This window comes from Doryrhamphus excisus, linkage group LG12, assembly GCF_037039965.1.
Source record: "Doryrhamphus excisus strain RoL-2023G ecotype Guam linkage group LG12, RoL_Dexc_Guam_v1.1, whole genome shotgun sequence".
Lineage (NCBI taxonomy): Eukaryota > Metazoa > Chordata > Actinopteri > Syngnathiformes > Syngnathidae > Doryrhamphus > Doryrhamphus excisus.
Window position 1 is genome coordinate 17738505 of NC_136368.1, and position 24229 is coordinate 17762733.

The 24229-nt window shown below is 39.0% G+C and overlaps 1 protein-coding gene across 2 annotated transcripts in view; it reads right to left on the reverse strand.

The window, feature by feature from the left end:
- LOC131136221 (inactive dipeptidyl peptidase 10-like) overlaps positions 1-24229 on the reverse strand; it is a 37418-nt gene that overhangs the window by 10634 nt on the left and 2555 nt on the right. Inside the window, exons 2-17 of one of the 2 annotated variants that reach the window (XM_058082840.2) lie at positions 16670-16706; positions 15986-16081; positions 13659-13753; positions 13439-13513; positions 8966-9018; positions 8795-8876; positions 8129-8249; positions 6855-7009; positions 5772-5869; positions 5565-5688; positions 5429-5467; positions 3326-3433; positions 2082-2167; positions 1951-1998; positions 1021-1142; positions 849-896 (exon numbers count right to left, since the gene is read on the reverse strand). In XM_058082840.2, the coding sequence (XP_057938823.2) occupies positions 849-896; positions 1021-1142; positions 1951-1998; positions 2082-2167; positions 3326-3433; positions 5429-5467; positions 5565-5688; positions 5772-5869; positions 6855-7009; positions 8129-8249; positions 8795-8876; positions 8966-9018; positions 13439-13513; positions 13659-13753; positions 15986-16081; positions 16670-16706 (1387 nt within the window). Of the gene's footprint in view, positions 1-848; positions 897-1020; positions 1143-1950; positions 1999-2081; positions 2168-3325; positions 3434-5428; positions 5468-5564; positions 5689-5771; positions 5870-6854; positions 7010-8128; positions 8250-8794; positions 8877-8965; positions 9019-13438; positions 13514-13658; positions 13754-15985; positions 16082-16594; positions 16707-24229 lie in introns of both variants that reach the window. The other variant, XM_058082839.2, reaches the window with a different exon arrangement.

Genomic DNA, 24229 nt, shown 5'->3' on the forward strand with positions numbered 1-24229 from the left:
AGGGCACATACAGACAAACAACCATTCACACTCACATTCATACCTATGGACAATTTGGAGTTGCCAATTAACCTAGCATGTTTTTACCCGGAAAAACCCACGCATGCACGGGGAGAACATGCAAACTCCACACAGAGATGGCCGAGGGTGGAATTGAACCCTGGTCTCCTAGCTGTGAGGTCTGCGCGCTAACCACTAAACCCAAAACTGATGTTGTGAAAGACAAAAATAGCATTGTTCACAAATTTTAATTCCATTGTTTTGCACAAAAGTATGGACAATTTGTAGTCGCCAATTAACCTAGCATGTTTTTGGAAAGGTGGAAGGAAACCGGAGTACCCGGAGAAAACCCATGCATGGCCTGGGAAACAGAGATGACCAAGCGGAGACCCAGGTATCTTAGTTACTGCTCCTATGAAGTAATTGGTTAGTAAGCTGGGTTACTGTATATCAAAATAGTTATTATCAGGAGGGCTGCACGGAGTGGTTAGCGTGCAGACCTCACAGCTAGGAGATCAGGGTTCAATTCCACCCTCGAGTTTGCAAGTTCTCCTCGTGCATGCGTGGTTTTCTCCGGGTACTCCGGTTTCCTCCCACATTCCAAAAACATGCTAGGTTAATTGTCCATAGGTATGAATGTGAGTGTGAATGGTTGTTTGTCTATATGTGCCCTGTGATTGGCTGGCCACCAGAAGTGGAAAAGCGGTAGAAAATGAATGAATAATTATCAGGAAAAGTATCTTTATAGTGTTGTGTGTTTGGTCAATGTGTCCAAAGTGTACTTTTAACCCAAGTATTGAATTTCAAATCAATATATTGGTTCATTCTTTAAGTGCTTGGGTGCTTACCCTTCATACTGATTAATCTGTGCAGAGTAGTTTGCGGTATTCCAGGGCCTGGAGGAATGCAAGAATAAACATTTAATCATAACCTGAACTGAAACGCTTGTATCTAGACAAAAGCTTCCTTTGAGAGTTAGACACGGACTGTGTTAGTTCGGTACCGCAACCGATGACTCACCTCGACAATGTAGAAGAACATGCTGATAGTTCGTACTGAGCTCAGCGTCGTAGTATGAGCACTGTGGCTTGAAGAGGGAGCACGTGTGGCATTGTTTATAAAATGGCTCCACAGTCGAGACACTGGTTAAGGAGAATGACATCAGGTTGTGAATAGAATAATAATACTTTGTTATGTGTCAGTAAGATCTGTTAAACCGCAGTCAACCAAAACGCATCATGCTAACAACAAACGTAAAAGTCATTGGAGAACTAACCGATTCTCTTTAACAAAGATTATCATTATATTTGTAAGTGAACTGCCTCAAGAAGGTCATCGTAATTTAGGCATCTTTTGAAATTTTTTATTCTTAAAAGCCTTTTATTGGACTTCACTTAGCACCCAGAACCTTAATTTGGGTCGAGAATTGTCCCTTAACAGACAGCCAATACAATCCAGATCAGGGTTCGGTTTTTCACTAATTTCCGGACTATAAGTCGCACTTTTTTTTCATAGGTTGGCTGTTCCTGCGACTTATACTCCAGAGTGACTTATAATTAAATTAATGTTTATGTTACATAAACACTGGACACCTTTTCTATCTTACAAAATGCTAATACCATTGATATGCTAACATCATTGTGTTAGCATAATACCATTGTGTTAGCATATCTTACACTGTTTCAGTCTGTTCTCTATTTTTTTATTGTTAGAACTTGAGGACGTAATGTCGTAATAAATAAATAAAAATAAAAATACAATAAAAAAAAAATGTGACTTATACTCTAGTGCGACTTGTATGTATGTTTTTTTCTTCTACCTAATTATGCATTTTTGGCATCGTTCGATTTATACTCCGGAGCTACTTATATTCCAGAAAATACGATGTATATATATATATATATATATATATATATATATATATATATATATATATATATAGTTGGCTACCTGTACATCTGTTGCTGCGTTGTACTGTCCTCTTTACTTAGGAAAAAGCTGAAAAACAAAGCCTATATGTTATTATCAGAACACTGTTCCATCCCATGTGTTCCATGTGATTTTTTAAAAATTCTTCTTACACTGTCGTAGTGTTCTCATCATACGCCAGAATTTGAGTGACATCCCAGCATCCTGAAGTTAAGGGGAGTAGTTTGACATCCTGTCCCTTCAACAACAGGAAGCAAAATCCATATCATGACAACGTAAAAACTTAATATGTGATTACATACTGTATGTGTGTTAAACGAATTACAGACTCAGGAATACCCATAGAGCCATTATTATCATCATACTGCAGAACTGATGTGATGTTTTTTTTTTCTGTACAGTCTTTATTTTCTATTTGTTCTTCCCACTGGTTTGTTTTTCTTTCCCAATTCCAGTGAAAGCGGAGCAATGAGACACACCTGCAGCTGTTTTCTAATTATTGGTGTTTTTAAGCACCACAGCTGCGGTGGGAAAGACATCAGCTTTCTTTCTGGTTTTGGTCTTAGTCTCGTTTCATTTTTTGTTGAAACTTTACTTATTTCTCAGTGCTTTTTATGTGTACCTATTTTATATCTCCTTTATTCTGCACCTACTATTGTGCACTTCATGAGCGAGCCATTAAAAAGTTATTTTTTGCACACTCCGTCCCTGTCTTGACATTATTTTCCCTCATAATATCACAAGTTTATTATTGTAAAATTTGCAACTTTCTATTAAAATCTCTTATTATTGTTAATTTTTTTTCAAATTCAGCTGTTTATTTTCAAACTATTTCACTCTTTGTAAATTTTATTCTTGTAATATTAGTCCCAAAATATTTTGACCTTATCCCTACATTATTATACTTATTATACATTATAACTTTTTTAAAAAACATGTAATATTATGACAAACACTCATAATATTTTTATATATTTTTTTCTTTAATATTTCAACCTCATGCTGTTAAAATTATGTTATTTTCCCTTAGTTGTAAAATCATGACTTTTATCATTATATAATATATAAAATAATATTATATAATATTTTTTTATTCTAATATTTTGACTTTATTGTTATAAAACGACTTCTGATTTTTTTTGTTTAGTTTTCTTGTCATATTCTATTTCTAAAATGAAAAAATCAAAATGTTAGGTATTACAAAAAGAAAACCAAAACAAAAAAACATTTTTATGGTAAAATATTAATGTCAAGCGCATATGCAATCTGACTCACCTTTTGTCATTCAGAATAAAATCAACAAACAAAACAGATCTGAGGTCTCAGCGTGAACAGTGTTCGAACAGACAAAAAAAAAGTGTTGGGCATCATGTTAAAAAGTGTGTAAATGTTTTACTTGTATGGAGATCATGGTCACGTGGTGGAAGGTTCCACAACCTCCGTGGTTTAACGGCAGTGTCATGAAGAATACGGTGTCGTCCTTTGAAAAGAATGGCTCTTCATTCTGGGAAAAACACAGCAACTAAAATGTCTAAATATTGATAGAAATGTTGAAGTGGAGTTGGAAAAAAATCACTGAACAATTTCCAAGAATTGGTAGACCGATCAGCGAGATCATTCCAACCTCAAACTGACATTTTTGATGAGCGTGTTTACTGTTTCAGCACGTTCATAATTACAAAGCGTCTTTGTACATCTAACTCATTATCTTAGTGCTGGTGCAATCAGTGGTAATAGTGAGGAAAGTAAAGATGTAATCATGAAAAGTCAGTACACAGGCTACATTATTCCATGGCTGTCATTGAACAAGAGAAGACAATTTGGAGGACTGGTGAAAAAAAAACATCATACACGATAGTCTGTTCTGTGCTCTTCATATTTGTGCCATTGTTTTCCTGGAGAATGACCTTTTGAAATTTTACCTTGCCGTTTCTGTTCAAAACTGCTCATGGCCATCTGTCATTACAAAGTATACTACAGAAAATATAGTAAGTATTTGATTTTTCAGTTTATCCCAGTACAAAAATATGAACAGTCTACGTATATTTATTATGCACGGTTTATCATTATAGAAACAGACCAAAAAAATAGTCGATAAAAATAAATAAAACATATTTGATTCCCTACCAACCAGCATGCATTCTGATACCCACAGAGCGGTTATATGAAACACACAAATTAGTCCTGTCCCTTTAGGAAAGTACTTCTTTGGATACGACCAAACAGCTGTGAAAGGACCTCAAGGACAATATTGTAGACCTGCAAGACCGCAAAGGCCAATACGACCCCTAATAAGAAGCTTGGTAAGAAAGAGTATTAAATGACAGGGACCCAAGTGGAAGAGTGAGGTTACAGGGAGAAGAGATACAGAAGGTGTAGAATTTGAAGTACTTGGGGTCAACAATTCAGAACGATGGAGATTGTAGAAAGGGAGGTGAAGAAGCGTGTGAAGACAGGATGGAAGGGGAGGAGAAACATTTGTTTCACGGCGTGATGTGTGACAGAAGAGTTTCCGCCAAAATGAAAGTAAAGGTATACAAAACTGTGGTGAGACCAGCCATGTTGTTTGGTCTAGAGACAGTGCCACTGAGGAAAAGACAGGAAGCAGAACTGGAGGTAGCAGAGATGAGGATGCTGAGGTTCTCAGTGGGAGTGACCAGGATGGATAGGATCAGGAACTAATTCATCGGAGCGACATTACATGTTAGAGGCCTTGGAGTATAAAGTCAGAGAAGCCAGACTGAGATGGTTGGGACATGTCCAGAGGAGAGATAGTGAATATATTGGTACAAGGATGCTGCGTTTGGAGCTGCCAGAAAAACCAAAAAGGAGGTTTATGGATGTCCTGAAGGAGGACATGAGGGTACTTGTTGTGAGAGAGACAGGGTTTGTTTTGCTGTGACGACCCCTGAAGGGAAAAGCCGAAAAGACAAAGAAGAAAATTGGTCCAATAATTAATAACAAAATGACATGCAAGATTTCACCTGATGCTCCTTGGAGCATCGTTAGAAAGGAGAGCGACCAGCCCAGAATCAGAAAGAAGGAGCTGGTTAATGATGTCAAGGGTCCTGGGAGCACAGGCACGTAGAAAAGCATTATTGTAATAACACACCAGGGTCATGACATTCAATTTTTTTTTAATCACATATTGAATTTCTTGCTGCTGAATTGTTGTTTTTGTATTTTCTGGATTTTTTTTTTGTTATAACGAGCCAACAAATACCAATGTCTAATATCACTGTAGTTTATGAATGATTAGACAATGATTTGATAATGAAGGCTAATTCGCTTGTTAATTGTCGTATTTTAATTAAAATCAAAATAACAAATAATAACAAACAATTACATAAAAAGTAAAAAAAAAATACTAATTTATCTATGTATTTTTCTTGATTTTTTTACATTCTGCCATAGAAACAATAGACTGTTCATATCTTTGAAATGGGGGGTCAGATCCATATTGTTTTTTTGATAGACTTGACGATCCGCTTATGGTTACCTGGCGATCAAGCCACTTGTCCGATGTCATCACATGTCTCTGAAATGATTTATCACAACACTTTCATGAAGTAACAGTATATTTTTGATGACACGGAAATTCGTAAAAAAAAAAAAAAAAAATTTAAATACCATACCTTCATGCACGTATTGTTGAGTACGTCACAGAGTGAAAGAATCGACATGTTTTGCGCCCGATTCACCCAGCGCACAGCAAGCTTCTCCACTGTAACCCATTTCACCATAGTGATGTAGTATTCACTACAAAAACAATGTTAAATGTCGTAAAAAATATATAACATACTTCAATTTCGTAATTATTTCCAGTAAATGAACCCTCGTACCTTTTCTCCAGACTCTCGGGAGGTAACAGTTCAGTTGTTTGGGAGCTGCCATCCAGATTGACCACATAGAGCTTTGCAATGGGATTAATCTGACCCATCTAAATTAATACAAGAACAAATCAGTTGAATGAAGTCATCCACGATACAAAACAAAACACTACTTATGTATATGTCATGATGAAGTAATGATAGGGAGGACTATGACAATGGAATATACTGTACATCATTACACCCATTATATATACACATGTAGAGAGCAAGTTGTAATATACAACATGGAGGCCCTGGGGCAAGCAAGTCATTGTTCATGTTGTTATTCCTGTCCTTATAAATCCTGCACTTTTTTCTTTTTGGCCTGCTGGAAACATAACATTGTTTTCTAACCAGGAACAAATACATTAACCAGTCTGATGGTCTGAATGGAAATACGTTGGGACAACATTACAAAAAAATAGACGGGAAAATATACTTTTTCTGGTTTCTCTGGTTCTACCATATCTTACTTATTGTGTGGAAATATGGGGTAATAACTATAAAAGCAATCTTCACTCGCTAAATGTACTGCAAAAAAGGCCAGTAAGGATAATTCATAATGGCGCCTACAGAGAACATACTAACTCCTTATTTCTAAAATCACAAATACTTCAACTTGAAAAAAATTTGGAAAGCAGGAAGTGAACAAATGTAACTGTTACTGATTGTAAAGGTACCAGATGGAAGGGTAGGATTTAATAAGCTTTGCTTCTTCCTACTCCTTTTGGATACAAGGATGAAGAGTCTTGAACCAGTCATGATGTGCTATACATATCACTATATTGACACTTACTATGGTACCCATTATGTTATTGGATGCTCATATCACCTCCTACTTTACGTGCGCATGTGACAAAAATAAAAAAATAAATAAAAATTTGGAAAGCAGGAAGTGAACAAATGTAACTGTTACTGATTGTAAAGGTACCAGATGGAAGGGTAGGATTTAATAAGCTATATATATATATATATATATACAAGAACCCAATGACACCCTGACTCTAATACACAGTATTAGGTTTTGGAGATCAATAAGTAAGTGGTTCTCACTTTAGGGTACGCATACTCTTTACTCCTGGGGTAAATCGAGCCCATGTAACAAGGCAGTAGCATCTTTGGGACCAGGGAGTCATTGATGGTGAGGTAAGCGAGTCTTGAGCCATCAGGTGACCACCAGTGGGCTGCCTGAGTGTGCAAAACCTCTTCTGGAAAACAAAGAGAATCCAACTTGAAACTGTGAACCAGGAGACTGCGACAAAAACATTAAGTCGATATCATGTCAGCGATATCACATTTCTGTCTGAAATGCAAAATTATAAAGCCAAATCTGGCTGTTATTATTTGCCATGCTTTCATTTTTTAAATTCCCGATTTCTACCACCTTTTTATGTTTCAGCTTTATTTTTAGACAGCTGTGTCTTGTGGCTGGGGGGGTGGGGGGGGTCAACGAAGCAGATGGACGCAATCGACAATTAATCCGATTCATAAACCCTACATCCACACCAGGAAGTGCCAGATTATTTCCACATGTAAACGAAGCACACGTCTTTTCAGTGTAGTATTTGACACCAATTTTACCTTTCAAACCTTTATTTTGTACATGAGGTTATTTGTATCTGTTTTACTACTCTTATTTTATTCTTATTCGTACTGCACTGTCAAACTATCAGATACTTCAAATTCTTAATTCTTGGTTTGTTAATTCATTCATTCATTTTATACTGCTTATCCTCACAAGGGTCGCATGGGTGCTGGAGCCTATCCCAGCCGTCCCTGGACTGGTTGCCAGCCAATCACAGGGCACATATAGACAAACAACCATTCACACTCACATTCATACCTATGGACAATTTGCAGTGGCCGATTAACCTAGCATGTTTTTGGAATGTGGGAGGAAACCGGAGTAAAAAAAACCCACGCATGCACTAGGAGAACATGCAAACTCCACACAGAGATGGCCGAGGGTGGAATCGAACTCGGGTTTCCAAGCTGTGTGGCCTGCATGCCAACCACTCGTCCACAGTGCAGCCGGTTTGTTAATTTCAAATCAAAATGTGGTGATAAAATTGGCTGATTTTTCGGTACACTTAGGTTTGTGTTTTTTTTTTTTATTATTCTTTCTTCCTCAACTGCCTTATTACTGCATTCCGAGCCTGTGTTATTTTCCAACCCTTAAGCCCTAATTTAGCTGGTAGATTTTTCACCCCAGTTTTGTTGCTTCTCGTTTGTGCTTTGTTTTTACATTCACATTCACGATCACATTCAAACCTACACTACATGATAATAGTCTTATAATAAAGATATAATGCAATATGACCTTGTACCTTCATAAAGCCAATCTGCAATGCCGTTAAAGATGACCCCGTCCTCTCCGGAAGATGTGAGTCTCCATGAGCTGCTCTGAACGTCTGCTTGGTAGTAAATGTTGTTTTCAAAAATGTATATCTGTGTGATAAAGCAAAATGTTTATTTGAAAAAAATCCCAACATATTGTAATACTGTATATACTGATACCCAAAACATCCACTTCAGTGACTTCTGTTGGAAAAAAATAGATATTCTCTTAGATGTGGGCTTAATGTTATTGACAGACACCACGAACCATATTGGAGATAAAACACATTGAGTCGTAAATATTGCTCAGATGTGCTGTGGTACACCAGGGACAGAAGCTCCCTCAAGGCGGTGATAGATAGGAAAAATATAAAGATACATTATAGTGTTCACTTAGTGATTTTGCTATGGTATATGGATATTTAGAGCATTATGGCAGTCTGCAGGGACCATGCAGTATTGTCAGCATGCCACACTGTTTATCTCATATTAAAGTCTGAATTTCCCACAAAAATCGTTTACTACCAAGAAAATATTAAATCAACTTTTAACGAGCTGATTAATAGCCTATTTGACTCTAATGCTCATTTGCAATAAATTCCCTATTCATAATATTATGTGTTTACGTTGTGTAATTTCCAGAGTGAACTCCTTACCAACTGCTGACCACCAACACCCCATGAAGCAAACTGGAGGACTGAATCAGATACTTCTGGAGGATTTAGCTCCAGCACTTCCCTGATTAAAGAATAATAAGGAAAAAAAATCAATATACACATACAATACATTCATAAAAACAAAGGTTTGGATGTTTTTTGCGTACTCACCTTGTATTTAGGTTGAAGATGAGGTATGACGCTAAGAAAGAGTGGTGGAAAACCTAAAACACAAGTAATAAATTATTAACTGATTAGTTAGTAACATTTGAAAAACAAATCAAAATCAAATCATATAAGTTGACATCATTTTCTTTATTATATACCCAAAAGTAAACACTATTAAGAAAAACAATAATTGACATTTAAATTATACAGTATGCTAGTTTTTATGAATATTATAATTAGGGATGTCTGATATTGGCTTTTTTGCAGAAAACCGATATTGTCCAACTATCAATTTCCGATACCGATATGTGTAAAATGACATATCTCCTGTGGTGGAATGAACACATTTTTCCGTTTTCGTGATCGGGAAAAAATCTGATACCGATATAAACCAATTTTTATACTACTATTGAATCGATAATTATCCAACATTCGTAATAATTATCATATGTCATATTTTAATACAGTAAGATGGGTTAACCCCAAAGTGGTCATGGTTTGTTTCAATGATGCTTAACAATGATACATTAAAGTACATCACGTGCATAATTCATTATGTCCTAAAATTATGTCCTTCATTCTTTCATTTTCTACTGCTTATCCTCACGAGGGTTGCGGGTGTGCTGGAGCCTATCCCAGCTGTCTTCGGGCGAGAGACGGGGTACACCCTGTACTGGTGGCCAGCCAATCACAGGGCACATATAGACAAACAACCATTCACACTCACGTTCATACCTATGGAAAATTTGGAGTCGCCAATTAACCTAGCATGTTTTTGGAATGTGGGAGGAAACCGGAGTACCCGGAGAAAACCCACACAGAGATGGCCGAGGGTGGAATCGAACTCGGGTCACCTAGCTGTGTGGCCTGCGCGGTACAGCGAATATGTAACAATAGCTTGATAACTTATGAAATCATGAATGAAAAAGAAAAATAAATTAAAAAGTGCTAAAGTATAAAAAAAATTGAATAACTAAATGAATTAATTACATAAAATGTAATTTATCAATAGAAAAAAAATACATAAACAAGAGTTTAGACAGACAGTGGTTTAAATTGTCTTCTGTTCTTTTAAAATTGGTTTGTTTCAGCTACAAATTTAATGTTGCTGCTTCATTATTCCTGTGTGTGGCGAAAAGTTTCCAATTCCGCATTTTATTCTGCGTTGTAGTATTATTATACTCAAATGTTTTATTTGAATGCTTTATTCCATCAGACTGTATCGCTATCTGTGTGCTGTGTCATCCATTTTCCTTGGAACATCATTAAAAACCCTTATATACAGCACTTCAACAATGGCTGACAGATGAAAATCAATTAAGGATGTTAATTAATGCTCTCAGAGGATGGCATCACTGTGCTTGTCTTGTGATGTACACAGCAACAGAAGGATTAGACGCTGTTTACACAACAGGTGATGCTCTGTTCACATCTGCGTAATCCCTGTGATGTTTTATGAAGTACCTGGATCTTGAGAGTGGAAATACATTTCAAGTGACAGTTTTAGGAAACACGGAAACAAGCACGAGACAAAACAGCCATGCAATCACGCAAGTCCATCATGACCAAATTGACGCTGATGATGATAGTCAGACCACAATAGCTGCTCTCGAAAGAGAAGTGGTGTGTCCGAAAAAACCAACACTCTTCTCACTGCTTCTATTGCTGTCAACAATGGTTGGACTTCAGAACATCACATGTACAAAAACAGTAAGAAATGTTTTTGATTGTGTTTTTTGTGATATGTTCACTGACACCGCAAGCCTCCTGTGGCTAATGAATATTCTATGATGTTCAGTGCATTATAGTTCATAGGTAAAATGATCGTTAATCCTTTATTCATTAAAATTTAAATAATACATTTTGTTTTTGAATTGGTTTGTTATTATCAAATGTGAGTGTGAATGGTTGTTTGTCTAGTATATGTGGCCTGTGATTGGCTGGCGACCAGTGCAGGGTGTACCCCGCCTCTCGCCAGAAGACAGCTGGGATAGGCTCCAGCACCCTCTGCGACCCTCGTGAGGATAAGCGGTAGAAAATGAATGAATGAATGTTATTATCATAATCATAATCAGTATTATTATTTATTGTCATTTTGCATATAGTAGAATGAAATTGCAGCAGCTCCATTTTCAGTGCAAGACAGTATAACAATACAAAATTAGAAGAATAAATTAAGAATAAACATAAACAATTTTTGGTCTGTTTGTCCTGGTATCCTGGTATAACACTTAAAGCATGCAGTACTTCAATACAACTGCCCAAATTAGGGTAGTTTTATAGTAGCATTACAAATCTTGTCACAGGGTATAGCTTCGGATTTGAGCGAGCCGAATGAAAATGTTTAACGGACTAAATATTGGGTAATAACTATAAAAGCAATCTTCACTCACTAAATGTACTACAAAAAAAGGTCAGTAAGGATAATTAATAATGGCGCCTACAGAGAACATAGTAACGTCTTATTTCTAAAATCACAAATTGAATTGGCTCATTGTTGTGCATTGTTTGAGGGTCTTACTCAATCCATTCCATAGTTTGATTCCACATACTGAAATGCTATGGCTTTTTAACGTAGTCCTAGCATATAAGTGTTTCAAATGTACTTCGTCCCTGAGATCATATTTCTATATTGGATGGCATTTTTTTATTTTTAGCCTTATGCATTATTTTAGCTGTTTGAAGATGAACTATAATCAGCAAGTTGAAGTATTTGTGATTTTAGAAATAAGGAGTTAGTATGTTCTCTGTAGGCGGCATTATGAATTATCCTTACTGGCCTTTTTTGCAGTACATTTATCAAGTGAAGATTGCTTTTATAGTTATTAGCCCATATTTCCACACAATAAGTAAGATATGGTAGAACCAGAGAGCAATAAAGAGTGTGGAGTGATTTCTGATTGATGTTGATGAAGTTTTACTGCATCCAACACCGCTGGCATTACTCTGCTTAGTGTCTGTAATCTCCCGTTTAAATGTTCCAGTGGCCTAAAAATCCCAGGGTAGCAGGATATACACTGCAATGGCTTTGGTTTTGTCTCTTACTCCAACATGGGTAGCAAATCACAGCCTAAATCCTTGAGTGTATTTTGGGGGAAGTGATACCTGCTGAGAAACCATGCTGTGCTCTCACTGGTCAGATCAGCATGCTCTTTGAAAACACACTCCCTGCGGAGAGAGCGCGGTCCTCCAAATCCTCCAGTCATGCAAGATAAGCCATGACACGTGCATTTAAAATTGTCTTTTTTCAGGCTGTCCTGTCACAGCTTTTTTGAACCTGTTATGATGCAATTATTCAAATTTTATTAATTAGAGGAATCCATCTCTTAGTGCTTCTGTTTGTAGTGTCGTTGATCCTACTAGTTTATGTGTGTATGCGTGGTAAGAGTTGGGCTTAAATTTAAACATACGCACAAGTAGAAGTTGATAAATCTCATACTTTGTGGGATGTCATGATCTGATATATATATAATATTAATATAATTAATATAAATATTATATATATAATATTGTTAGAAAGTTTATAATTTACATTGTTACATGATTGTGGGTGTTTTGTCCTACTGTGTTCAGCAGTCTATAAACGCACCACGCGCTTTCTTGAGATTAATCTTGATTAATCATTTGGTTATACAATTTTTTGTAGTACATAATCATTCCCAAGAGCAAAAACAGATCAGCATTGAATGCATCACACATCCGCCTGTAATTCTATGCAAGGCCAGCAGGTGGTTTCGTGTGCACATGAAGCTTCAAGAAATGAATCCATTCTCGAAGCAGTTGACCGAAATGGTTCGAAGCCTCATCTCGCCATCGCTACTTTGACCCAAGAACCTTCTCCGTTACAAATATATTCTCAATATAATTTTGGAAAAACAACAATATCCAACAGCATGGGCGGCACGGCGGTCTAGTGGTTAGCGCACAGACCTCACAGCTAGGAGACCAGGGTTCAATTCCACCCTCGGCCATCTCTGCATGCGTGGGTTTTCTCCGGGTACTCCGGTTTCCTCCCACATTCCAAAAACTGGAATTAATTGGCGACTCCAAATTATCCATAGGTATGAAAGTGAGTGTGAATGGTTGTTTGTCTATATATGCCCTGTGATTGGCTGGCGACCAGTCCAGGGTGTACCCCGCCTCTCCCCCCGCGACCCTCATGAGGAAAAGCGGTAGAAAATGAATGAATGAACAATATCCAACAATCCTAAGCAGGTCCAAGTTAAACGCTCATTTAAATTATTCATGGTAAAGCAACTCCAATACTTGACAGGGATACTGCATACTGCAGTATGTAAATGTGTAGCCTCTTGCGAGATCGCGGTTGACTTTAAGTCCTTCACTGTGAGCAGAGTGATATCTTCATGTTGGTCACACCTTCTTGGCTCATGAACTATAAAGCCTTGGTATTAGTAGCTCCAAGTCAAACACCAGCACCACAATCTGTATGCAGCACAACCACTAAGAATGTCTTACCTGTCTGACATCATATCCCAGAAGAACGAAGTTCAGATCTGGAGAAACCGCAAACTTTGAGGCTTTAAAGGTGGACTTTGGGGATAAGAAGATATGAAAGACGTGTTTTTAAATAGATTCCAAAGGTTTTATAGAAAGGTTACAAAAGCCTGCCAATGTCTTTTTTTTTTTCTTCTGTTGTTTATTTGAAGTGACAAACACAGCGGCATTATGCACTTACAAAAGTTGTGTTTTTCAGCAAGAGCTCTGTCTTGTTGGTCTCTGTGTTGATTTTCAATAAGTCTCTATCCCAGCTGTAGAAGATAACGTCGTTCTCTAAAACAAGACATTGATTTTACCCGTGAAAAGTTACAAAGCTGCAGAAGGAAAACAAAAACATCAGTGCTTTGCTTACCATATAAAAGTAAAAAGAACAAATGATGGCTTCTGGTTTTCTGTCTACCAACCAGGAGACCCAGGAAATATTTAGTAGCAGTTATCAGCTGACTATCCCAGGATGTGACTTCCCCAAAATGGCAATGTGTCAGCTTTTCTAGATGATTTCCAAAAGATATTTATATTCATTTTAAAGCCGTTTTACAAGTATAATGCTTTAATAGGTTGCCAAAACAAACAATTCAAATGTTTTTACTAGGAATGTCCGATATTGGCTTTTTTTGTCGATAATGCTAAGAGTCCACTGGGCCGACGCCAGTTGGTGCCAGTTCAGGCCAATGCAAATTACTGTAGTGGCTCAAACTGCCTCCCAACTGGCTCGTGGTGGCCCGTAACGGCGGCATAACTGAGTTTGGCGGCAAGAAAATTTCAACATTTTTAAAATCTTCATCACGCAGCTTGCGTCAAACAATCGGCGGAAATTGTCCACCAAGTGGAACCAAATGGCGCAAACAATCCACCTATTGGAACCCACTGGAATGCAATGGCGCGAGCCAAGTTGCGGCAATGATGCTAGGAGTCTACATGGCCGGCGCCAGTTGGTGCCAGTTCGCGCCACTTCGCACCAGTTCACGCAAATGTAATTTGCTGTGGCGCCTAGTGTCACCAATAGAGTGCCTAGTGGCGTGCAGTGGCTCAAACTGACTCCCAACTGGCTCGTGGTGGCCCGTAATGGCGGCATAACTGAGTTTGGCGGCAAGAAAATTTCAAAATTTTTAAAATCTTCATCACGCAACTTGCGTCAAACAATCAGCGGAAAGTGTCCACCAAGTGGAACCAAATGGCGCAAACAATCCACCTATTGGAATCCACTGGAATGCAATGGCGCGAGCCAAGTTGCGGCAATGATGCTAGGAGTCTACATGGCCGGCGCCAGTTGGTGCCAGTTTGCGCCACTTCGCACCAGTTCACGCAAATGTAATTTGCTGTGGCGCCTAGTGTGGCCAATAGGGTGCCTAGTGGTGTGCAGTGGCTCAAACTGACTCCCAACTGGCTCATGGTGGCCCGTAATGGCGGCATAACTGAGTTTGGCAGCAAGAAAATTTCAACATTTTTAAAATCTTCATCACGCAACTTGCGTCAAACAATCGACGGAAAGTGTCCACCAAGTGGAACCAAATGGCGCAAACAATCCACCTATTGGAACCCACTGGAATGCAATGGCGCGAGCCAAGTTGCGGCAATGATGCTAGGAGTCCACAGGTCAGTTGGTGCCAGTTCGCGCCACTTCGCACCAGTTCACTCAAATGTAATTTGCTGTGGCGCCTAGTGTCACCAATAGGGTGCCTAGTGGCGTGCAGTGGCTCAAACTGCCTCCCAACTGGCTCGTGGTGGCCCGTAACAGCGGCATAACTGAGTTTGGCGGCAAGAAAATGTCCAAATTTTTAAAATCTTCATCACACCACTTGCATCAAGCAATCGGCGGAAAGTGTCCACCAAGTGGAACCAAATGGCGCAAACAATCCACCTATTGGAATCCATTGGAATGTAATGGCGCAAGCCAAGTTGCGGCAATGATGCTAGAAGTCCACAGGGCCGACGCCAGTTGGTGCCAGTTTGCGCCAGTTCGTGCCAATATAATTTGCTGTGGCGCCTAGTGTCGCCAATAGGGTGCCTAGTGGCGTGCATTGGCTCAAACTGCCTCCCAACTGGCTCGTGGTGATCCGTAACGGCGGCATAACTGAGTTTGGCGGCAAGAAAATTTCCAAATTTTTAAAATCTTCATCACACCACTTGCATCAATCGGTGGAAAGTGTCCACCAAGTGGAACCAAATGGCGCAAACAATCCACCTATTGGAATCCACTGGAATGTAATGGCGCGAGCCAAGTTGCGGCAATGATGCTAGGAGTCCACAAGGCCGGCGCCAGTTGGTCCACTGTGTGCACTCACACAAACATATTTTTGTTCTTGAAAATTGAATCCTTTTTAAAAAACAGAACATCGGTAACTTGGAATCTTGGAAACAAGAATATTTTGCCATAATTCTTCCATATTTCCCAAATGAACCATACACTGACCAAAGTACATTGCAATAAATGATGATGGCATAACATTATACCTTTAGGTATTAAATATTGCATGTACAGCTTGTGTTGTTTAAAATACGTACCACTGAGCCACTTTGCCTCAGGATCATGTATTTGGAAGTTCCTATGGAAGATGTCATCCAGGGTCAAGTGTGAGCCGGAAAATTGCCCGTAATTATCTACACACACAAACACACACATATATAAAGGTGAATTTATATAGGTTTTTTGGTTTAAAAAAATATATTCATTTATTTTCTTTACTGCTTGCCCTCAATAGGGTTACAGAAGTATGCTGGAGCCTATCCCAGCTGACTTTGGGCAAGAGGCAGGGTACAACACATGTATCTACTCAGTAGCCTCTTCAGGTGTGTTTTGAGTCCATTTTCTGGGCATACGTATATGCTAATAAGAATATTGACTGATTGTTTTTCTTTCTGTTTATTTCAATCACACATAAATACATGCATAAAAAATATGTCATACTGGAAGTTCAGAGTGTCAGTGAGAATGAAGAACTTTTGTTCTGAGGAAGAACGATCCCAGCTTAACCCATTATCTTCGTTTTGTGCAATGGGCCCCCGGCTTTGCTGCTTTCCTTGCCCTCTTTATTTTGCTACTTTGATTTGTACTTCCCAGTGTAGCTTCAACAGTTAACAATATTTGAGTCATTATTATTATTATTGTCTCACCTTTTGATAGCAGAACAATTGACAGTCCAATGAGCGAAAGCACCACCATGATAACAAGGAGGGAGATACCGATACCTTTCCAATTCCTGTCTGGTCCAATTTGTCCGATATCCTGAAAAACAGACAAATATATCACAAGGTACTGTTCTTTGCATGTTTTACAAGTTGCGACAAAATAAACATTGGACAACACGAGGAGAGAAGAATTGTGGGTGTGCTGTGGATTTAAAAGTATTATTTGGGCACACTGCTTTCCTCTCATGTACTCATCCTTGTCTGTTTCCGTATTTCATCGGAGGTAAAGTGTTCATAAGCAGGTGCACCGCACCTGGAGGTCGAGGTCAGGACGCTGGGGGCCGAGCGGGCACCGTAGCTGAGGAGCTGCGTCCAAATTTGCCTCCATGCATTGCCAACACAGATGGGCACCTGCATGACGCCAGGCAGCAGAAGTGTTACGCCGCCCGCTACTACACAAAAATGCTAAAGTATCCATTACTTGAAGTAATAAGATGGGATATGACATCCCAGGGAGGGGTTTTGAACAGCACGAGCGTGGCATAAAGTACCACAGCTGTATTGTCCTGTACAGGTATTGTACCGCGTATTACATCCATAGTATCCACACACAGCTCAACATTGGTACAACTATAATGATGAAAATGGTAATATTAATGATGATTATAATAATAACATAATAATGGTTATATTATAAAGATTATAACAATAATGATAATAACAATAATGATAATAACAATAATAATATTACAATGATAATAATAACAGGGGAAAACAAGACTATGGCATGAACATGATTATATCCTGCAAAAAGGGGTAGGCATTTATAACCTTTTGCTTCAGCCTACTCCTTTTGGGCTTGTGATCAGATATCAGATAGAATATAAATGTAAATAATGGAAAGTTATATTTTCATTGATGTAAGAAATGCACTGTAATGTTTCATATATTTGCCCATATAAAAAAATTAAAAAAAATTTTAAAAAAAACATCACAGCTACAACTGTGACTGAAAGCTTATCAAACCAGAACCGAGTGAGGAAAAGTAAACAGTTCATTTGCATCTTTTGGAAATATGCAGTTGTTTGCTTCTAATTTCAGCCATTAATTGCTTCAAACCCCTTCTTGCCTGACTACTACTTTACACACCCAATTTCAATCAGGCCAGAGTTTTATGTCACTGCTGTCCAAACACAGTCAGCTGGACCGATTATGCTAATGTAAACACACCACAGAGGAGGAATGCAAAACTCGCGACGACCCAATTCCCAATTGCAAGCAGAGGCATATGACAGACATTTATTTCCCTTGAGAAATCGCCTCTTTGTCATTTTAAATGTCCTGTCCCACTGTGATTGTTTAGTTTCTACATTTTTATGCCTACCCAATAACTATGCATCATTCGTGGCATGTACAGTAGGTCATACAGCGGCAAGTTAAATGACAAATGCTAAACCACAGAAAGTTTTGGCATGACAATTTTTATTTCAATAACTGTTTCAAAATGTGGGATCTTGTCTCTGCTTCCGAATTGTCCATCTGGAATGCAATGGAATGACCTTGTCTAAATAGAAACGCTGCACCTGATGGAAAGCCAGTGTTCCGTCAGAAGTTAATCCCTTTGGAGGACAAACAAATAAGGCTAATGTGGTTTGATTATTTCACTTAATAACCCCTGTAAGGCCGTATAACGCCTGTTAAGATTTTTAAATTCATTACTCATTATTTAATTTGTTTTCTATGCCGCTTAAACCTCAGGTCACAGTTGTATGCTGGAGTCTATCCCTGACTTTGGGTGAGAGGTGGGCTGCACTCTGAACTGGTTGCAGGGCTCATAGAAACACAATCATGCCTATGGACAAATTAGATTGAACCTAACATAAACCTAGAGTAAAATAAACTTCTCCTCCCACCTCTAGTGGAAGTGGTAAATAAATGTGAGGCTAACTGGCTAACTCGCCTGCTTTTTAGCTTGCTAGCCAGCTGCCGTCAGTCCTTGCAGCATAAGAGTTAAACATTAATTCATTCATTTTCTACCGCTTTTCCTCACGAGGGTCGCAGGGGTTGCTGGAGCCTATCCCAGCTGTCTTTGGGCGAGAGGCAGGCTGCAGCCTGAACTGGTTGCAGGGCTCATATAAACACAATCATACCTATGGACAAATTAGATTGAACCCAACATTAACCTAGAGTAAAATAAACTTCTCCTCCCACCTCTAGTGGAAGTGGTAAATACATTTGAGGCTAACTGGTTAACTCGCCAGCTTTTTAGCTTGCTAGCCAGCTGCCGTCAGTCCTTGCAGCATAAGAGTAAAACATTCATTCAGTCATTTTCTACCGCTTTTCCTCACGAGGGTCGCAGGGGTTGCTGGAGCCTATCCAAGCTGTCTTTGGGCGAGAGGTGGGCTGCACCCTGAACTGGTTGCAGGGCTCATATAAACACAATCATACCTATGGACAAATTAGATTGAACCTAACATTAACCATATTAACATTACCTAGTCAAGAAGTTAGGCACATCCGGATGTGATAGAATAAAATAAACTTCTCCTCCCACCTCTAGTGGAAGTGGTAAATACATTTGAGGCTAACTGGTTAACTGGCCAGCTTTTTACGTAAGTCCCTGCAGCATAAGAGTTAAACATTCATTCAGTCATTCATTTTCTACCGCTTTTCCTCACGAGGGTTGCGGGGGTTGCTGGAGCCTATCCCAGCTGTCTTTGGGCGAGAGGCGGGGTACACCCTGGACTGGTTGCAGGGCTCATATAAACACAATCATACCTATGGACAATTTAGATTGAACCAAACATTAACCTTATTAACAGTACCTAGTCAGTAAAATAAACTTCTCCTCCCACCTCTAGTGGAAGTGGTAAATAAATTTGAGGCTAACTGGTTAACTCGCCAGCTTTTTAGCTTGCTAGCCAGCTGCCGTCAATCCCTGCAGCGTAAGAGTTAAACACTGTGGTGAAAACAATGAATAACTGGAGTGTAAAGAGGTCCGGTCTGGAACCAATTAACTGCTACGAACAAGGGACACCTGTACTGTACTTTGGAGTTGAAACCAATGTTGGTCATTTCAATAAATATAATAAAAATGTCTTTTAATCAAAGAAATATAGAACTGTGAAGTGTCTGTAGCGTGCTACCCAACACAGACAAACACTAATACTCCATCTTTGCTTTTCTTTTGAATTTTGTTAACAATTCAGCCTAGCCCGGAGGCCTGTATGTCCGTAGAAAAGCAATTAAAGTAAAGAAAATGTAGCATAAAGCCTTTGAGATTGAACTCTCAGCTTCTTGGGGCAGAAATGGATGAGTTACTCGATGGGCTATCTCCTGACTGCAGCCTTTCATATCTCTACCGATGAATTTAAGATGGCCACAAAGATGGAGAGAGAGAGAGAGAGAGAAAGAGAGAGAGAAGGCGAATCTAAGCCTAAGTGCACAAAGTCATTCATCCAAATAACATGATGATATCCTCTTCTCATTTCATGTGAGAGTTCATCTCCTATCTAGTCTGGAAATCCCCATCATTTTCCATTCTCTGTATACTGTGGCAATCTTGAGTCATGCAGGAAATGTTCAGAGGCATTTCAGCATGGTCAAAGAAGTTAGTTCTTTTATTCAGAAGCAAGCAATAACCAAAAGAGCTCAATAAGCTTGACAGTCTCTGTTGTCCCTAACTCAAGTGAAAACACAGAAACGACCCGAGAATGCCTTGGACCTCTATCAGATGTGCACACCTCTCCAAAACCTGAGAACTGATAGTTCAATAGCCATCCATCCATCCATTTTCCTCTGCTTATCCGGTTCCGGACTTCCCGGTCCCCGGCCACCTCCTCCAGCTCCACCGGGAGGACACCAAGGCGCTCCCAGGCCAGCTGTGAGACATAATCACTAATGACTAGTTCAATAGCCATTCTGTTGTATTCTGTTCAGACAGATGGCAGCGGATCGGTACCCCACATTCCCAGAGTACTCCCCATAAAATTCCCCTACCAATGCGGTCTAATGCCTTCTCCAATTCCACAAAACGCAGACAGGTTGAGCACTGTCAAGGACCCTACCGAGAGTGTAGAGTTGACCCATAGTTCCACGAGCAGAACTAAAACTCCACTGCGTCTCCTGAATCCGAGATTCATCCTCTGCAGAACCTCTGAATAAACCTTAACAAGAAGCCTGAGAAGTGTGATTCCACGATAGTTAAAACACATTCTCCAGTCCTCCTTTTTAAAAAAGTAGGAACGCCACCCAAACCACAGGCACTGCCCCCGAAGTCCAAGAAATGCTACAAAGTCGTACATGCTGGAAAACCCTCCAATGTGGCTGAATTACAACAATTCTGCAAAGATGAGTGCGCCAAAATTCGTCCACGGTGCCGTAAAAGAATCATTGCACATTTCGCAAACCCTTGATTACAGTTATTTCTGATACAGTACTATATAAATACTTCTGCACCGCTGAAAGGTTGCAACAGCCAGCCTGCAATCTGGATATAAAAGCCACCTAAAAACACTTTATAATAATTGTCTGCTTTATAATACTGGAGCCCCTGGTAGCCATGCATGTGTTTTGGGGGGTTTGTTTGTATTTGTAGCCTGTGCCGCATTTTTCTTTTGTACTTTGCTTTTTATCCTGTAGTGTTTTGTGTGATTGTAACATTTTCCTGTGTTTCATGGTTTTTGTGTAATTGCTGTGTTTGGAGCGTTTGGGAGGTTGCTGTGCCCACAACAGTTCTGTAGATAAAGCTCAACATTGATAACAACTGGTTATAGATTTGACAATGAGATACCAAATAATATGAAATAATAACTTTCACAAAAACAGATACATGACAGGTGTGATTTGAGGCTACATATTTGCAACATGAAAAGCATTAATTCTCCTTTTTAAATGTGATTGTGGTTCAAAAACATTACATTTGACAATTTTCTATTAGTCCAACAGTGCCCCCTCCTGGTATTGAAAAGGTTCACAATAACTCATAGTTAGCACTTTTAGCTGATATATTATTTACATTTCATTACTGATTTGTTTTTAAAAAATCTGAGGTATCACTTTACTAAAAGGTACACAAAAATACTGCAGTTAGTGAGAAACTAATGAGGAATTAATGACCAAGGCACATAAAATGAATATAAATAAATATAGAATATATAAATATAGAAAATAAAAAGTGCTCACAGACTTGGTTTAGTTTCATTCACTTTTTGAGATTGATTTTGAAAATCGTATCAGTCTGAGAATCTCTTATTGTTGATTAGTTACTGAGGAACTAATGAATAACAAATGACTAGTGGTTAGGGTTAGGTAGGTTCGTTTCTCATTAAATACTGCAAATTTTGTGTACCTTTTTGTAAAGTTTTACCCATTTTTGTTTATTGTAACAAAAAGCGACAGAATGCAAGAATAATATATTATTTTCCAATAATGATCCCTTACCAGTACTCCAAATCTCAACTCATTATGTGGATAAAAGCTGAAATAAAGGTGAGGGATCAGCCCAGGGAGGTAATTTTGATGATGTCAAGGGAATTGGGAGCAAGCCCAATCCCCAAGGAAAGCATTAGTAATACACTTTGCTGTAACAAAGGTGAGGGATAAGCCCAAAATTACAAGGGAGGCGCTGGTTGATGATGTCAAAGGAGTTGGGAACCCCGTCACTAAGGAAAGCTTTAGTAACACACTTTGCTGTAATAAAGGTGAGGGATCAGCCCAGAATTACAAGGGAGGTGCTGGTCGATGATGTAAAGGGAGTTGGAAGCCCAGTCACCAAGGAAAGCATTAGTAATACACTTTGCTGTAATAAAGGTGAGGGGCGCTGGTTGATGATGTCAAAGGAGTTGGGAGCCCAGTTACCAAGGAAAGCATTAGTAATACACTTTGCTGTATTAAAGGTGAGGGATCAGCCCAGAATTACAAGGGAGGCGCTGGTTGATGATGTCAAAGGAGTTGGGAGCCCAGTTACCAAGGAAAGCATTAGTAATACACTTTGCTGTATTAAAGGTGAGGGATCAGCCCAGAATTACAAGGGAGGCACTGGTTGATGATGTCAAGGGAGTTGGGAGCCCAGTTACCAAGGAAAGCCTTAGTAATACACTTTGCTGTAATAAAGGTGAGGGATTATACCGGAATTACAAGGGAGGTGCTGGTTGATGATGTCAAGGGAGTTGGGAGCCCAGTCACTAAGGAAAGCATTAGTAACACACTTTACTGTCATAAAGGCGAGGGATCAGCCCAGAATTACAAGGAAGGCGCTGGTTGATGATGTCAAGGGAGTTGGGAGTCACCAAGGAAAACATTAGAAACACATTATACTACCCTCATGCCTTACATTGAGGCTTGCTGGGTTCATTTTGAACTACAGATGTGGTCACTCGGCCAACATACATACGCTCCTTCATCAATCCACAACATCACTTTCATATCCATGAGAAAGCAATACTGAATATTCCCTCGCCTCTGTTCGGGACTTAACCTTGCGTGCAATATAAATGTAAATTATATTACATAACAACACCAACCCTAAATCTAGCCCACAGCTGAGCTTCAATCACACAAGGTCTGGATCTATTAAGATGGTACATACCCCCAGGCGCATCTTTTTCATGACCCAACATGCAGTAAATGGTTTATGTCCTTCAGGAATTAAATGACCCCTATCATTAGGCCACGTGGGATTTATACTTGTGTAAGCAACTCGCTTTAATGACTCTGACACACACAGTACTTGTGTGTTTAATTTAACTGTACAGCTCTTTGCTATCTTGTATACTGTATGCCTGTTAGGTGTACAGTCAATTCTTGACTGTACACTTATGTTAAATGACCATTGTACCAAAGAATGATGGTATTTTGTGTTTTTCAGAAAGCGACATTTCACAAACATTCCAAATAAAAAACAACAGAAAATTCCAACTTGTCATGTAAATAAGATAAGACTATTTAGTTTAAGAACGTTGTACATTTGTCCCTCACCACTTTACAGTTCAAATTTCACGACTTCACTCGATCATACTTTTTCTAAAATATATTGATCGATAAATAATGCCGTTTTGTGATTAAATACAGCCTGTTATTAGTAAAAACATATGCATATTTAAGTAAATGTTACATATATTTTGCCTAAATTAAGCATGTTGCATGGCTGCACGAGTGCGAGTGGTTAGCCCGCATGGCCTCGCAGCTAGGAGACCTGAGTTCAATTCCACCCTCGGCCATCTCTGTGTGGAGTTTGCATGTTCTCCTCATGCATGCGTGGGTTTTCTCCGGGTACTCCGGTTTCCAAAATACGCATTCAAATACAATGACATAGTATTCTGCACTGGTCACTAGGTTATATGTAGTTATAAAGATACAAATCATTATCTTACACAAAATCACACACTAAAATGACGTACACGATATAAATATTTTACCGCATTGTTCAAATGTTTCGTTCTATTTTCAGTTTCATAGAGCCCGCTTTTCATTTGTGTCAAACAAAGCTTTTAGCAGTGAAAGCAGTGCACGTGCACTCCCAAGAGAGGGACCAAAAATAAATGTTGACATGCCATCAGGAGAGAATACTGAGACTAATCTCTTTTTATGCTTTCCCTTTCAATACACATCAACATAAAG